The 16,813-nt window shown below is 35.3% G+C and overlaps 1 protein-coding gene across 4 annotated transcripts in view; it reads left to right on the forward strand.

The window, feature by feature from the left end:
* The window catches only part of Sclt1 (sodium channel and clathrin linker 1), a 170,375-nt gene that overhangs the window by 112,558 nt on the left and 41,004 nt on the right, over window positions 1–16,813 (forward strand). For all 4 annotated transcript variants that reach the window (XM_005386718.2, XM_013515272.1, XM_013515273.1 and 1 more), the window contains 5 exons: window positions 4,654–4,752; window positions 6,212–6,283; window positions 9,927–10,001; window positions 11,790–11,935; window positions 15,823–16,015. In XM_005386718.2, coding sequence (XP_005386775.1) covers window positions 4,654–4,752; window positions 6,212–6,283; window positions 9,927–10,001; window positions 11,790–11,935; window positions 15,823–16,015 — 585 coding nt within the window. The remainder of the gene's footprint in view (window positions 1–4,653; window positions 4,753–6,211; window positions 6,284–9,926; window positions 10,002–11,789; window positions 11,936–15,822; window positions 16,016–16,813) is intronic.

Below are 16,813 nucleotides of genomic sequence, written 5' to 3' on the forward strand. Positions count from 1 at the left end.
GTGTCCCACAGATATGTAGTGTTTCCAGTATCATTTAACTCTAGGAATTTTCAAATTTCTCTCCTGATTTCTTCAGTGACCTATTGCCTAGTTAGGACTGTGTTACTCAGTCTCCTTGTTTTGTGTAGTTTCTGTGGTTTCTTGGGTTTTTTATTTCTTCGGTTTTTAATTTTTATTAGTACATGTTTACAGTATACAGTGATTACATTCCTTATGGGAAGTTGGTACGTGTACATAACACATCACAGTCCTTTTCGTTTCCCCATCCCATCTTCTCCCTCCATATCTTGGCTCCCTTCCCGTTTCTAGTTTCATACCATTGTGATCTGATCGGATACATGAGATTATTTCACTTCTTTTGTTTTTATTGAGAGTTGGTCTGTGGCCTGAAATCTGGTCTATTTTGGAAAAGGTTCCATGGGTTACTAAAAAGAAAATATATTTTGCTGTGAGTGAAACACTGGATATTGGTTAAGTCTATCTGGTCTATACTGTAGCTTAATTCTGATGTTTCTTTGTTGATTTTTTTTGTCTTGTTATCTATTTTTAACAGTGGGGTGTTGCCATCTCCCATTATAATTTTATTGGGGGCTGTCTGGCATTTTTATGAAACTGAGTAGACTAATGTTTGGTTCAATATATTTATGAGTTTTTGGTGAATTCATCCCTTTACCAATATGTAGTAGCTTTCTTTGTTTCTTCTGACCAGTTCTGGTCTGAAGTCTGCCTTCTCAGATATGAGTATAGGTACTCTTGCTTTCTTTACAGTTCTAACTGCTTAAAATATTATTCTCCCTAATTTCACTTTCAGTCTGTGAATATGTCTTAGCAATTGAGGTGTATTTCTCTTAGACAGTGTAAGGAGGGGTCTTTTTTTATCTGATCTGCCAATCTGGATCATTTAATTGGAGAATTAAGGCCATTTACATTATTATCATTAAAGATGTTTACTAATTCCTGTCATTTTGTTGTTTTTCTGGTGTTTGATTCCTTTGTTTATTCACTTATCTTCTCTGCCAATTAGTCTTATTCTTCCCATTTGTCTCAGAGTTGTTCTTTTCTTAGTCTGTGTTTAAGACTGACTTAACTGTTATCTGCAGTGGTGGCTTGATGGTCTTAACTTTCTCCAATTTGTATTTATCATGGTCTAGCTTTATTTCTTCTTTGATTTTCAAAGAGAACTTTGCAGAATATACTAATCCGTGTAAGCAGTTATCTTCTTTCAGGACTTGAAAAACTTTATCCCATATCTTCCTGGCTTCTCTATTTTCTTTTGGGAAATCTACTGTTATTTTGATGAGTTTACCCTTATAACTGATTTGGTTTTTCTAACAGTTTTTAACATTGTTTTCATTTTCTGAATTTCTGGCATTTCACTTAGGATAGCATCACAAGGAGGTTTTTTTCTCATTGTGTCTATTTAAGGTTCCCAATACCTCCTTTACCTGTGTATCCAGCTCAGTCTGTAGTTTGGGGAAATTTTCTGCTGTGATTTCAGTGACTAGAGTTCTTAAGCCATTATTCTGTTTTTTAATGCTGTCTTGTAAGCTAATGAGCTTGAAGTTATTTCTTTTAGATTTATCCATCAACTCCTCAAAGTCTGTTCAGTGTTGCTTATTCTTTTTAACTTGATCCTGATTGAATGTTTTACTACTTCCATGTCTTCAATTCCCGATTTTATTTCCCGATTTCTTATTTCTGTCTGATGTAGTCTACTGCCTCAATTTTCAGCTGTTTTGTTTTGTTTTGTTTTGTTTTGTTTTATGTGACTTACTGAGGTTTTCGTTTTGTGGATTTCTGCTTAGTTTTATGCAGAACTTCTCTTTTCTGAAGTGGTCTTTCATATCCTGTCTTCTGCGATTCAGTCAGCTGCTCATTTGTATCTTCTTTGATCTCATTGATCATTGTAGTAATTGATTCTTCCGGCTGCTAATTGGTCTCTCCTTTGATCTCATTGATCATTGTAACTATCAGTTTTAAAATTCTTTGGAATTTCACCCTCCTCAGTATCTGTGGGATCAAATTTGAAGAGTTTTTTATTTTGGGAGGCATTTTGTTGTCTTGTTTTCTTATTTTATTTGTGCTTATGTACAGAAGTTTGTAGAATAGTTGGATGAAATGTGTCTTCCACTGTTGTGTGGAGTTCTTTTTTGTAAGAGGCTTTCTCTTCGAGTATATTTTGGGTGGCTGTGTATCTTTGTGAGAGTTTCCACTCAGTCTGCACTGGATGCTGCCTTTATCCCCTAGTACTGCTTTGAGAAGACAGAGTAACTAATCCCAATAGTCTCAACAGTTGAGAAGCTAACCATAGACTACTTGATACCTAAGAACTTGATGGGAAAGATCTTTACCATTACACTAATTCAGTACAAGACATACCAAGTAATATGGTGTACTTGCCTACACCAAATTTAGCATTGATGATATTCAAAGTGTTTCAATAGTAAGCAGGTAAATAAGAGGAAGAGATATCCAAGGGAGGAGATAGAGAATTAAAAATAATAATACCAAAAGAGAGAGAGAGAAGAGTAGAGAGACTGAAACAGGTATATAAATGGAAGTAATGAGAGGAAAGGAATGTAAATGGGAGATGAGAGAGAAGAAAAGAGGCCTATACCAAGTTCTTGATCAAACAAACAAATTTAGACATTCCTAATGAGCAGTTTTTGGGAACATAATGACAAACAAGGTAAGGTGTTGTGAAGTTAAAGCAGAAAACCAGTAACTCACAGATACACCTAAATATACATACATAAAAATACTGGCCTTTGTCATACTAAACAAATTACTGATAAGAGGCAACAGAGCAAAACATAAAAGTAAAGGCGAGCCGGGGAGGGGCGGTGTCCGGTTGTATTGATTGGGATGCGTGTCCCTGCAGCCTTTGCTGCCGCTGTCGTGAGCCCGCCGTGTTTGGGGGCCTCTAGCGTTCCCAGGGTCGGTGGCTGGACATTTACTCTGCTCCCTCCAGTGAGTCTCACCCGAGGGTTCTCAGCCGGCCGCAGCCTCATGGGACGCTCCACCTGTCCTCTCTCCATCCCTGGAAATCCCTTATCTCAGCTTGCTGAGCCCTGCGATTTCAGTGGCATCCAGGGTTAGGAAGGAGGTTTTCTCAGCGTGGCTGTTTCTCTCTACTCTGTTCCTGTGTGTGCCAGTGGCCCCAGATCCCTGGGTTTCTCCTTGGTACTTGTTTCCTCTGTGCTGGTGCTGAGGAGGCAGAAGTCCAAGCCATCTCCGTCCAGTCTGTCTTTCATCTCTTACAGCCTGGACTCAGTCCTCAGAATGGCCTGGTCTCTGGACTTGCCAGGGAGCAGAGCCCAGGGCTGGAGAAGCACTTTGCAACTATTGTCACGTACCCTGCACCATGTCCCAGAGGGTGAACTGTGTGACTGGGGTGGCTTTGCAGGCAGTGGCACGTGAGTTGAGTGCCTAGGTACAGCCAAGCCCCACCCTCCCCCAGCTTTCCCATTACAGAATGGCACTGTCCCTGACCTGTGCTGGGAGCAGCACCCAGACTGAGAGGGAGACTCACTTCGTATCCTAACTTTTCCTTTTTGTGTATTTCAACTCTGTTGTCCTAGTCAAGTTGTATTCCAGTGGCTGGTGGCTCTGTCCTCTCCTGTACTTGCACACTGAGTGACCTCAGTGAGTATCTCAGAGCTCTCTGTGAGTGCTGCCTCCTCAACACCACCATGAAGAAAAGAAAACAAAGAAAAAAAACAAAAAAACAAAAAAACAGAGACGAGAATGTGTATTGTCTTTGGGAGATGCCCAGGTCGGAACACAGGACCACTTACTGTGAACAGAAAGAAAGAGATTCAGTCTGACCTAATTACAAGAGTTCCCAACTCAGGTGTTTTGATTAGAGATGTAAATTTGGAAATTGTCAGCATTGAAATGATATTTAAAATCAGGATATTTGATTAGATTACCCAAGGATGGACATAGCTATAGGTAGAGAAGGTAGAGGAGAAAAGGTAGAGAAGAAAACCAAGAACTGAGTCTCGGGTGGTTCATTATTAACACATCATGGAGACAAAACCTGTGCTGTCTGCAATGATCAAAGTGTGAGGTAATTTGAATGATATTAAATAGTGTATTTATAAAAAGCAAACACGAGAGATTTTCCTAAGAATATCAGACCTAGATATGATGGCTTAGTTTGTATAGAGGCTTGAAAGAAAAGGAAAATTCAAAAATAGTTCTAAATCTGTAGAGATTAGAAGATTGATGGTAACGCTGGCTGAAATAAATGCCAAAGAAGAAGAATTTATTTTTTTAATCTGGGTACTGTATATTGGTGCCCATCTATAATCCTAGCTATTTGGGGAGCTGAGGCAAGAGAAACACAAGTTTGAGCCCAGCCTGCGTAATTTAGCAAGACTGACTTCAAAATTCTGGCCCAAGGATACAGCTCAGTAGCAGAGTGTTTGCCCAATACACAAGAGGCCCTAAGTTGAATCTTCAGTATGAGGGGAAAAAAGAAATTAAGACACTGGTAGGTGTGGTTAGGAAAAATAAGTATCTTTCATTACAGATGTCCCAAAAATTTAGAGTGGTATGTTAACTCTTAAAAAAAGATACCTAGCTTTTTTAATATTATCTTGACTAATAATTATGTGATCTATAACATGAAATGATTATTTTCTGAAGGCTCTGCTTGAGAAGAAGCAAAGAGAAGCAGATAAAGAGAAAATGAAAGAAACAGTTTCTCAGTTCATACAAGAATCTACCATAAGAACCAGGAAACAAGTAAGGGGTTTTTAATTATACTTAAAATTCAGATTTAAGTTCCAAGTAAAGACCAAATACTGTCTAAAAACTTTTAAATTAAAATACTTGTGTGCATATTTATAAGACTATTTAAATCACTAACGTGAGTCATGTAATAATACTCTGGTTAATAATTAACCAGAATAATGAGACCTTTATATTTGATCTTTCTACAGTGAGTAAAATTTCAAAGAATAGGCATTATTTTATAAATCAACAAATACAGATATGTATATATTATTAATATACGATGAAAAAATTTCACATATTTCTGTTCTGGCTATAAAATATGGCAGTGTTTTTTTAAGTATGAAAATGCTTGTATCTCAGTTCTCAAATAAGTAAAATTTTTAAAAGCATTGTTTATTTTTGAGTTTGAATCATGACTAGCACCACTGTTGGCCTTTCCTATTTCATTTCTTATTAATGTACTTACAGTTTGGTTGGTAAACATCCTCACAACTCATAAAAATTATAGAAAGAAATGTTTATGTAAACAAAATGAGCTTAGGGTGACAGAAGGATGTTAATCTCTGAACCTTAACCACAGTGAACTACGTCATAGTCCTATGCATTTCTTCCAAACAACGAGGGTTTCTATTTTTTTCATCAGATACTAACCCTAGAAAATTTCCTATGGAATATAGTTCACACATGGTATACAGTCAGCTTCATGAGTTCTCTTTTCAAAAGTATCAGTAGTTTAATTCAGCTGAATTTGCCATTATTAGTGTAAAATATTCCAAAATACACACTTTATTGTTATAAGCTCTCAACTTATCTGTCAGTTTCCCTCTTGCTTCTCTCTGTGGCAACAGTTTTCAAAGTGTAGTTCAGGGATTCTGCAAGGTCACACCTACTTTCACAGTTATGTAATATTTTCCTTTTTTCACTCTCGCCTTCCCATGAGTGCACAGCGTTGTTTGCCAAAAGGTGCATGATACGCACAAACACCCCAGGCTGAGTACAGAAGCAGGTCTGAGAAAACAGCTTTCTCCTATTCAGCCAGACATTAAGGAGAGTCACAAAAATATAAAATAATGCCAGTCTTCTTCAGTTTTGGAGAATCCAGTTATTTTTCATAAAAATGTATTTTATACTGCTAGGTAATTATTTTAATTATTTTAAAGGAATTAAAATTTTAAATTTTGGGATTTTATTTCTAATAATGGTAAAATATTAATTAAAAAAGAATATATTGGAAGTATTCCTTTTGCTGTCTTTCTAATCTCATGACAGAACCTTGGGCACTGGATACCTTGTGTGCTTATTTATCTTTTATGCCCTTAAAGTTATAACTTTATGTAACTATTATATAAAATGATTATGTGATTTTTATTCTAAATTTTTATCAAATGTTTTTTAAAAACCATGCTGTTTTTATCAGATATTAATCATTATTCATGACTTAAATAATTTATAATGTCTTCTTTTACAGATCGAAAACACCAAGAAGCAACATCAAGTACAGATTTCTCAATTAATGGAAGCACTTTCATCTCTTCAAATGGTGTGTTAGAAGCCTATGTTGAAGACTGCAGATATAGCTTAGTGGTAGAATGCTTGCCTAGCGTGCACAAGGTCCTGGGTTCAATCGTAAGCACCACAAAAGAAGAAAAAATAAAACACTATATGAATATTTTCTTTTAAATGTTGCTTAAATTTTTAAAAACAAGATATATGTTATCAGTCATTGTTTATTCAAAGTATATTTATTAAGTTATGACCTATGCTAGTTGCTAGGAAAAACATGAAAACACTGATAAAAATGTTTTCTGCAGTCTAATGGTATATGTTCTACCAGGAAAGCTAGCATCCATGACATTTTAGGTAATTGCTTCTTTTTGACAGAGAACACACAGGATGCCGTTGAGACACCGGGTGCAGTTCCTACCACACTGGGTATAGACAAGGGAGTGGGAGAGGACAGACAGGCACACTGTGGGCTCACGGAGGGGAAGTGAGAAGTTAAAAAGACAGGAACATTTCCCCAAAACAATTTGTACTGAAGGCTAAGTAGGCAGAATGGCAGAGGAAGTGAGTACCTGTGCAATTAGAGATTGTATTAGAAAATATAAATTTATCCTGAAGATTTGATGAAATGAAATTTAGTAACTTTCCTCATAAGACAATAGAAATACAGGAATTTCTAAGAACTGGAAAGATATTTGCAACTTCAAGAACTCATCTTTTCTGAATCCTTTCATTGTTTTTTATATTAGTGACAAAATTCAGCAATGAAATAGATCTTGTAATGTACATATTATGCATTAGTATTTGTTGAGTGTACACCCACTCCTGTACTCCTGCTCTTTCCATGAAAATCTTATCTCTTAGATTAGATTACAAAATAGAGGGATTGATATCTTCCTTCAAGCTTCCCATTACCTAATACAGTGTTTTGCGCAGTACATTTTTAAATTAATACTTATCAACCAAGTGATACTTACATACTTCTAAAAAAGGGATCATATCTTTTCGACATTTTACAAACTCTATAGTATACAGTATAAGACATAGTGATTGTGTATTGGTCCTGAATATAATAGAACTGGGATCAGTGTTAGTTTTTGTTTGTTTGTTTGATAACATTTGTTTTAATGATGTAGGAATTGTGTAAAATTACCAGGGTGCAGTGTGGCTAATTAGTCATGTGTAATTCTTTGTTGTTATGCAATTTTCCTTCTTTTTTCTATCACCCTGTTATTTTATCTATTCTCTTTCATGGGCTCATTATCAAAAGACTCACATCTTTGTGAAAGAATAGAAATAATAGTGTCTTTACCCCAGTCTAAGATCATTAAATGGACTGTAAACTCTACAAGGGCATGAACATTTGTTCTCTTTTCCCAGAGGAAAAAGAACTGGCTACATCCTAGAAGGCCTTTTTAAAAAATAATTGTTAGATGTCTAACAACCAAAGCTGTATTACACTCAACTTGTAGTCAATTCATTTTGAAAAAATTCAGTTTATTTTAAAAGTGTATCTTACAATTTATAGTAAAACAATTTTATTTCATAGCTAAGTGATTTTTCTAAAGATATGAAACATTATCTGATGTCATGATTCTATGTGGAAATTGTACTGTCTAATTGAGAAGTGTTCAAGATGTCAAATATGTTCGAAAACATGTGAAGGAAGACATTTTTCATTTACTTTAAAAAGCAAATTTTCTCAGAAAATCTGACCTAGAGTCTCAAGCTTAATAATGGTATCCATTACTGTTTTCTGTCATTAAATAGCAACTGTGCCATTATTTCCACAAAGATTAAGTCTGAGAGGGAGTTAAACATACTTTGGCTAACCCAAAATTAAGCTATGCTTGCAGAAAAGGATAAAAACAACTTGTATTTTAGGTTACTGTGCAGAATTTGTAGTAGGTTAAGAAAAGACTAGAGGAGCTTTCAGCTCTGATACCCCCTACCAGCTCGTGGTAGCTATCTATCCTCTTTTCCATCTTTTTTCCCAAATAAACCATAAAAAAAGAAAGGACTAGAGGCAGTGTACTCCAAATTATATATCTCCCTTTGTAGACCCACACACACCTCACAACCTTTAATTTCTCCTGACAAATATAGCTTCTTCCAAGAATACTCAAGGTTTTAATTCTGCCATGTGGAAGATTGCTATTAATCTATAGCAAATAGGGAAGAAGATTAACTATAAAATGCCCAAATATATAAAAGTAAAATAAAACATTTACCATGATATTTTCCTAGATCCATGAATGTTCTGAAAGTCTAGTTTTTCATTTCTAAGCACTACACAGACCTAGACTGTCTTTTTATTTGATTTCTGCTTCAATTACATAGAAAATCATAGTCTATAAACCATTGGCTCTTAGTATTTCCTGAGACAAAAAAAATTCCCTTATCACATTTTGTCATCTCTCCCCCAAAAGTAGGCATATCAGTGGTGATTAGCAAATACCTGTATTTCTAAAAAGGTTAATAACTTTTGATCTTTGCTTCATTATTGTGCATTTTTAGGAGAATTAGTATGATAATTCTTTAAAGATTGCAACTTTCTTATTGCACCTTCACTACCCCATGTAAACCAGTCTTTCAGCCATCATCATTTGTCCATGTAATATGGTAGATTCAATGGAGAGGGTTATGTAGTATACTTAACCATGCTTTCTTTATATGGTATTTGTCAGACCCACAAGTGTGACCCCACTGTGTTAGCAATAGATACTGTATATTGCAAGCCATATTAGGAGGAGTTAGAAGAAGGAAGGAGGAATATAATCACAAGGCAAATATCTTCTTGTTTTGGAAAAACAGTCGTACTGCTATCAGAAATTAAGAAATCTGAGTATTTGGGTCATTTTTACAAAGAAGACAATTAAGTGTTAGGAAGGTCAAATTTGCAGTGCCAGGAATATTTAGTGGAGATTCCCATTATGGATTTTGAAGTGTTGAACTCACTGGACAGTGATAAATTCTTTTTTTTTTTTTTTTTTTTTTTTTTTTTTTGGTCTTTTTGAGACAGGGTCTTGCTATGCAGTTTTGACTGGCCTTGGGCTTACTTTGTAGCCTAGGCTGGTCTCGAACTCGCAATGATCCTCCTGCGTCAGCCTCCTGAGTGCTGGGATTACAGGCGTGTGCCACTACACCCGGCTTGGATAATGATAAATTCTTGATACTTGTGATTTCCCATTAACAATTGTATGAGGAGACATTAAAATACATAAAATGATTAATATACTGATGATAAAATAACAATATATAACATCAAACAACAGAAGCAAAAACATTTTTAGAACTTGTGTACCTGTGCATTTCGTAAGCCATAGGTAGTGTGCCACTGTCCAGTTGTACATTGCCTTTTCAAAAAATTGGTAAGAGCATATAAAAAGAAAAGCTATAACATGAGATGGTGTCTTTATTTATTTTTTCTTCCTGACTCATCCAACCTGGGTGTCCTAAGTAGTCTGCTTAATTAGAGCCCCTTGGCACTTCGTAACTGGAAGTAATTTCTGATACCCTGGAATTGCTCTTTGAAGATAGAGTTTTGCTGTGTTTTGTTTTGGTTTTGTTTGGTGACTACTTTGTTGATGAGATAACTTTAGTCATCCTATTATGAATAAATCAATTTCCTTAAGATTTTACCAAATATATTTACTGCTATTAATGACTTGAATTTACAGGACTGTGATGAAAAACAAAGCCAAATCGAACGATGCATTAGGGAAAAAAAAGCTGTGGAAGAAGAACTAGAAAAGGTAAAAAGAAAAAGGAAATATAACTACCTAAAACTACAAATATTCAACATTACTACCTGCTTTCATCACACTATCTACTAGCAAACTTTGTATTTATAAGTATTCTCCTGGTGAGTGCTTTTTATTTTCTTAGAATATACTCAGAGCCTCCATTTAAATGCTGCCATTACCTTCAGGCATTTCTCAATCTGGCCATATTCTTTGAACTTTGTACTTAAAGGCAGAAGTTTTGTGAAGTAGCTGTATTTCTTGCTTAAACTTCATCCCAGTAGTAAATTTAATTTTGTCTGTCTTTTCTTTTTTGAATTTTATACCAATTCTTACTAGGGTTTAGGAGGCCATCTATAAATACAAAAAGTACGTATAAACAGAAAATTACAACATTGCCCTGATATTTACCTTTTAAAACTACAATAATTAGGAAAAATATTTATCCAAGTGTTATTTGAAAAAACTCTTTGGAGAAATCTATATAGTACTTTAAAATTTCTTTCTTTCCTACATATTTTTTAGCAATAAATATACCAGTTTTCTAAAGTACTTTGAGAAAAGAAAGGAAGATCAAAATCAGACATGTACAGCATCTGTCTTTTAGATGCTGTATTAGAAACTTTCATAGAGAGGTTAAGTAACTTGCCCAATGTTTAAAAAATAATAAATAATAGAATCAGAATTTGATTTTCAAAAATGAGGTACATAACATAAAAATCATGTGGAATATCCATGTTATCAAAAATCATGCCAACATTGGATAGTAAAACCATGATTACAAAGCAGAACATGGTATAAAATTCTACTTGTAGAAAAAAAAAAATGTATGTGTTCGAAGTGGGACCTTATAGGGTGTCACTCTCCCGCAAAGCAGATCCTTCTGCGTTTCTATTAAATAAGTTCTGTTTAGATGACAAGCTGCTGTACCCATCAGGGTTTGGGATGAATTTTTAATGTTACCTGGCATAGGTTAAGGAATAAGCTTTACTGGGGAAATGAAAAACCTTTCAGGCTAAAGGCAATGGCAGAAAGATGGCACCGCTCCATGTTCTCACAGTGTCCCACAGACAAGCATGCCAAGGTCGTAGTACTGCTGGGACTGCCGTGCAGTTCTGTATCGCAGGCATGGAGCGGTGAAGTGCTGATACGCTCCCTTTCTCTAGAGCAAGAGTGACAGCATGGTCTTGACAATGGGAAGCCGTGGGTTACTGGACCAGGCAGTGTTTCAGCCCTCATTTCGTGAGAGGAAGTACAGCCTCAAGGGAAGTTAACCCAGGATACAGCTACAGCTGGGGAAGTGGAAGCTCCGATTCCAGCTGGAATATTGTCCAGGTGACCCAGAGTAAGATTCTAGGGTCATTTTCAGATAATTCCACTCATTTCACCACAGCATGTGATTGTCTTTTCCAATATTAGATAATTGTCTTGAAGGATACTCATCAAAAACCACCAGTGGTAATGTCTAAGTTGACATTCAGATTATTTTTTTATCTTCAGCTGCTTTACACTTCTTTATTGTTTGAATAATTTACAACAGGCATGAATAGTTTCTTTTAGAGAAAGATTTTCTTTATATCTCAATTATTGTATATATTCATATTTTTTTGGCTTTATATTTTGTAAATGTGAAACAACCAAAAGTAATCATTGATGTGTTGTAATATGTTACAATGGGAACAGATGAACACATGATCATGGTTTTGTTATTTCTCCTCATTGGTTTCAGTTTCTCACCTGTATACTATGTTCAGGCAATTTCCTTCTGTATGGTTATATACATATAAGCCTCTTCTACAGACTTACCGTGAAGGCAGAGGGACCGAAAATGATTACAGAAAACTGGAAGAAATGCACCGAAGATGTCTGGTTGCTGAGCGTTCAAAAGATGATCTTGAGCTAAAACTTAAGAGAGCAGAAAATAGGATAAAACAACTTGAAATTAAGTAAGTTTTCTTTTGCTTTTGTTGTAGTATCTTTATAATTCCCATGTTTTTGACAGGTTTTGTTTGTTTGTTTGTTTTTCTTCCAGTACTAGGAATCAAACTCATGACCTTGCACTTGCCAGGCAGGCGCTTTGCCGCTGAGCTAAATCCCCAGCTCCTTTGACAGGTTTTCTATCATTGGTTATAGGACTCACATCTTATTTTGAAAAGACCAATTTTTCAAGATTATTTCTGAAAACCAATTCCTTCAGGAAGATTTAACAGTGTACCATTTTATTTTAAATTTACCATTTCTAGCAATTAAATACAATGTTTGTTCATATTATGTAGCTGTTATATATTATCTTGTTTCTAAGTATTACTTTTATACTATTTGTGATTAGTATTATTTTTGTTTCATTAGATATTCTGCAGTGATCCATCATGTTTGTTTATTAAAGTGTCTATTAAAATGATAAATTTGTGATAGAATGGATCCATTATAAAAGGATTTTTTACCTTTCTGTCTCCCTATTTCTTTAAAATAAATACTGATATCTAAGTTAGTTAATTTTTTTCCAAAAGGAGATTCTGCAGATTTGTTTCATAAATATATGAATAATTTTCAATTACCCAGATAATCTGCATAACATACATATATATAAAATTACTTGTAAAGTGAGCAGGAGAAACCAGCTTAATCCAATGACTGTTCTTATATGTAGTAAGCAAGGGGTCATGCATGAAGACTTCTCCTATACCATGTATTCTAGCGTTTCTCTCCAATATACATGTCCCATGTGTCTTGTAAGGCAGGAGGACTGAATAAAACTATCCCACATTTCTTTCAATTCATGTGGTGTCTCTGCAGTATTTTTCTGTGTATTATAAAAATATAAGTCAGTAAAGTTTTCTTTATGTTCCTTATATTCATAAAATTTTTTTCCAGAGTGAATTTTCACATATGTCCTAAAGGATACAGGCACAGAAAACTCCCTGTTTTCTTCATTCATAATGGTTTTTTCTACTGTGAGTTTGGATATGTTCTTCACTGTCCAGGGAAAACTGAAGGCTTTCCCACATGCCTTGTATTCATAAGGGATCTTTATAGTTCTATGTTCACATCTTTCTTCAGGGATAGAAAGGAAATGAATACTTTTCCACATTTCCTACATTTTTAAGGTATTACCCTGCTGTAAGTTCATTCATGAATTCTAAGATACAAGGAAAAAATAAAGGCTTTCCCACATTCTCTGCAGTATTTTTCTGTGTATTATAAAAACATAAGTCAGTAAAGTTTTCTTAATGCAGCTTTTCTCCCTTTTGGGTTCTTAGTTGTTTCCAAAGGGAAAAGTAATAATCCAAAGTCATACTACTTCCTTACATTAATAATGTTTCACTTCAGTTTGGATTGATTCCCATGACTTTCCCATGATTCCCATGACATAGTTGAAGTCTGTTTTACAGTCTTTAAATTCATATGTGAGTTTGTATGTAAATGTTAAGTTTTGAGTGCCAACTATAGCTTTTATATGTTCCTTGTATATCTATATAGGGCTTCCCTCTGCTGTGAATTTATTCATGTTTATTAAGGTAAACTGAACAAATAAAGTCTTTTCTGCATTCTTGACATTCATAAGGCTTTTCTCTGATTAGATGATGGAAACTTTTCTAAAGACTTTCCTACATGCATTACATTGTAATGTTTCTTTTCTGTGTGAGAGCTTACATACTAAGAGATGAGGAAAATATAAATTCTTTTCCATTTTTCTTACTTCCATACGGGTTGTCTTCAGTGTGGATTCTTACCTTATGTAAGGTATGAGGATGACCAAAAACCTTCCCCACAATCTTCACATGTATAAGACTTCTTTCCCAGAATGTGCTTTTATATATTTAGTAAGGTGTGAGGATTGAGTGAAAAGCTTTTCCATGTTCCTTACATGCAGTAAGCTTCTCTCCAGGGTAAATTTTAAGTGTTCAGTAAAGGGTGAAGATTATCCCATCTGTATATGTATAGAATCTTCTCAGGGAGTTCTTCTGCTTGTATAAGGAAGCAGGAATTGTGCAGTGTTTTCACATATTCTCTATAAGCAGTATGCCTCTCTCCAGTACAAGTTCTCACATGTCCAGTACTATGTGAGGAAGCAGGGGAGGCTTTCCCATATGCTCTGCATACATATGGTTTCTCCGCATTGCAAGTTTTCATTCATATGCACTCTAAGGTACACTTCATAAATGTTCTCTTACATCACTTGCTTCAGAAGGTTGCTCTTGAGTGTCTGTGAGTTCTCCTACCCACTTCTGGCTTTAGGAGGGCTAGCAGTAACGCTTCGTGGGTCTCCTTATACTTTTCTGGTTTTTTCCTCTTCAAATAATTGGTTGAAAAAGCAGTTATTTTGTAGTGGAGAGTTTCCTTTATTACACACATATGTGTAATGTGATTTACTTTATTTCTCTGTCCCATATAGTTCCTAAAAACTGATAATTAGACCAAGAGCTTTGATCTGGTCTTTCTTTTCTTTTTTGTAAGACTATCTCACAGATGATAATATTGTAGACTTCTGTCAGGAGGCCCGTAATGTATGGTTATTTCTGATTTTAGCATCTGTGATATTAACGTCCTTATTGCCGTTGCCTAGGTACATCATTCAGTAGAAACTTTATCACGTAAGGTTTAGGTAGGAAAAAAGAGCTATAAATTTTGTGGAAATAAAAAATTTAATGTAAGAATCAAAATTTACAAGAATATAGGAGGAGCTGGGAAAACAGTGATCTAGAATGGCCAAGGTCAAGGTTAGAGAAAATCACTGTGTCCACCTGAAGTTTTGCCAGGTGTGGGCAAGCTGCACTCTCAAAGTAGACCTTGAAGGTACGGTTCATGATGGTAAAACTGCAGCTATATGGAAGTTGTTTGTACAATGCAAAATCAAAAATATGGTGAATGTTCCAATGTTAGAGAAAAGAATTATTACAGTTAAAGACATATTGTCACTAATCCCACTCAGAATACTCCTCCTTACTTTGAATACACTTATCCAATCATTCTTAATATTTCCTTAAGCGGTTTAGAAAGTCCTCTTTCCTGAGAGTCTTTACAAGAAAATATGGTGCCATCCAGTGGAAAGACAGGCTTGTAAAACCATTACGGTGTGTCCTCAATCCACCTTATTCACTAGATCTGGCACCAGGAGACTTCTGGATCTTCCCCAAAGTCAGAAGAAAAGGTAAACATTTTGAATGGATTCAGAACATTAAGGCACCCACAACGGCACAACTAAAAACATTCACTAAAGAACTGCTTTTATAGAATTGCTTCAGAAAGTAGCAGGAACAATGGAATAAGTTTATTCAAAACAAGGGGGGATATTTTGAGGAGGATTAATAGCAAAGTATATTTTACTCTAAGTTTTTTTAATTTAAACTTCACCACCATGCCTCACATAGAACTAGAACTTATAAAGACTATTTCTGAGACATATATGAAAATAAAATTTATCATTATAATTTAGAAATGTAGTCAGCTGTTGTGTTTTCCTGTGGAGGTGATTGACGGAGGAGTTTTGATTTCCTCCCTGCTGCATCTTTTTTACTGTTACCTTCAGTTTGTTCCCTTGGAAAGCCCTTCTACAGTGATTCTCAATGTTAGCAAAATTTGAAAGCTATTTCATACTGATTTTCTAGATGAGTGAACTCCATTTATCTATTCTTAGTTAAGCTTGTTAAATTAAATGTGTTTTCCTGGTATTGCATAATGCTTTGAAACCGCATAAGCCTAAAGTGAAAAGAAATGGCTCAGAATTAAGAAAACAAAAGCCTGCGCCATAAAATGTAGACAGACATCTTGATTTCTACTACACATCATTAAGTTTAAAGCACCTTCTTTTACTTCCATTTTTTTAAATCAGTTCCTCAGAAGAGATATCACGTTCCCATGAAATGATTCAGAAACTTCAAAATGTGTTGGAGTCGGAAAGAGAGAACTGCGGCTTTGTCAGTGAACAAAGGCTTAAACTTCAGGAAGAAAATGAACAGTTACACAAGGAAACCGACCATTTAAGAAAGATTGCTCTGGAGGCTCAAAAAAAAGCCAAATTAAAGGTATTTTCAAGACTCGTTAGAGTTAGATGTGGTTTCGAGAAAATTAAGGGGTAGAGAGTAGAGAAAAAAGTATGGAGACCTAGTAAAACATTTTCAGACCTTTTTCTTCCTTCTCATCAGATAGCACCAAATCATAATTCAGTGTTAACCAGTCATTTCTGTATTGTAAAACTTGGCAAGCATACTTGAAAATGATTGCCTTCACTATCTGCACACACGCACAAAAATTCTTTTTCAACCATGAAATACACTGATATTCCTGCCAAAGCAATTTGAGCAGCACTAGCAAAACCATAGATTAGATAACTTTACAGACTACCTTGCTGTCTTCTCCCTTTATTATAGCCTCTCAAAAATTGAACTTCTCTAAAACTAACTGTAAGAGTGTGATATGTCAGTATGATTTGGGAGCCACTCACCACTAGTCTGAAGCCTTCACGCCAAGAAGAAGGCAGGGAGCAAAAGTCTCATCTAAAAATAAAACTTCCCTGTCTCTTGTCTCCCGATTATTCTGTGCATGCATGCTTCAGCAACAGGAGCATGACAGCCTGGTTAAGGGAGTTTCACCAAACCATCAGCGTCTCCTTTACTTGTCTTCATTCCATGAAACTTGTGTAAAACATCGAAGTAATGATAAAAACTTGCGTCTTCCAAGGACACAAGGTGGTAACATTAGTGTTTTCCTTTTTTCCCTGCTGCAGTGACTCAAGTCACATTCAAACCTAATTCATAGCAACATATATTTAATGAATGCCTCCTATTGCAAGTATCAGACACTAGGTATTTATAAAAACGTGA

The sequence above is a fragment of the Chinchilla lanigera genome, unplaced genomic scaffold, assembly GCF_000276665.1.
Source record: "Chinchilla lanigera isolate Chin_1 unplaced genomic scaffold, ChiLan1.0 scaffold00027, whole genome shotgun sequence".
Lineage (NCBI taxonomy): Eukaryota > Metazoa > Chordata > Mammalia > Rodentia > Chinchillidae > Chinchilla > Chinchilla lanigera.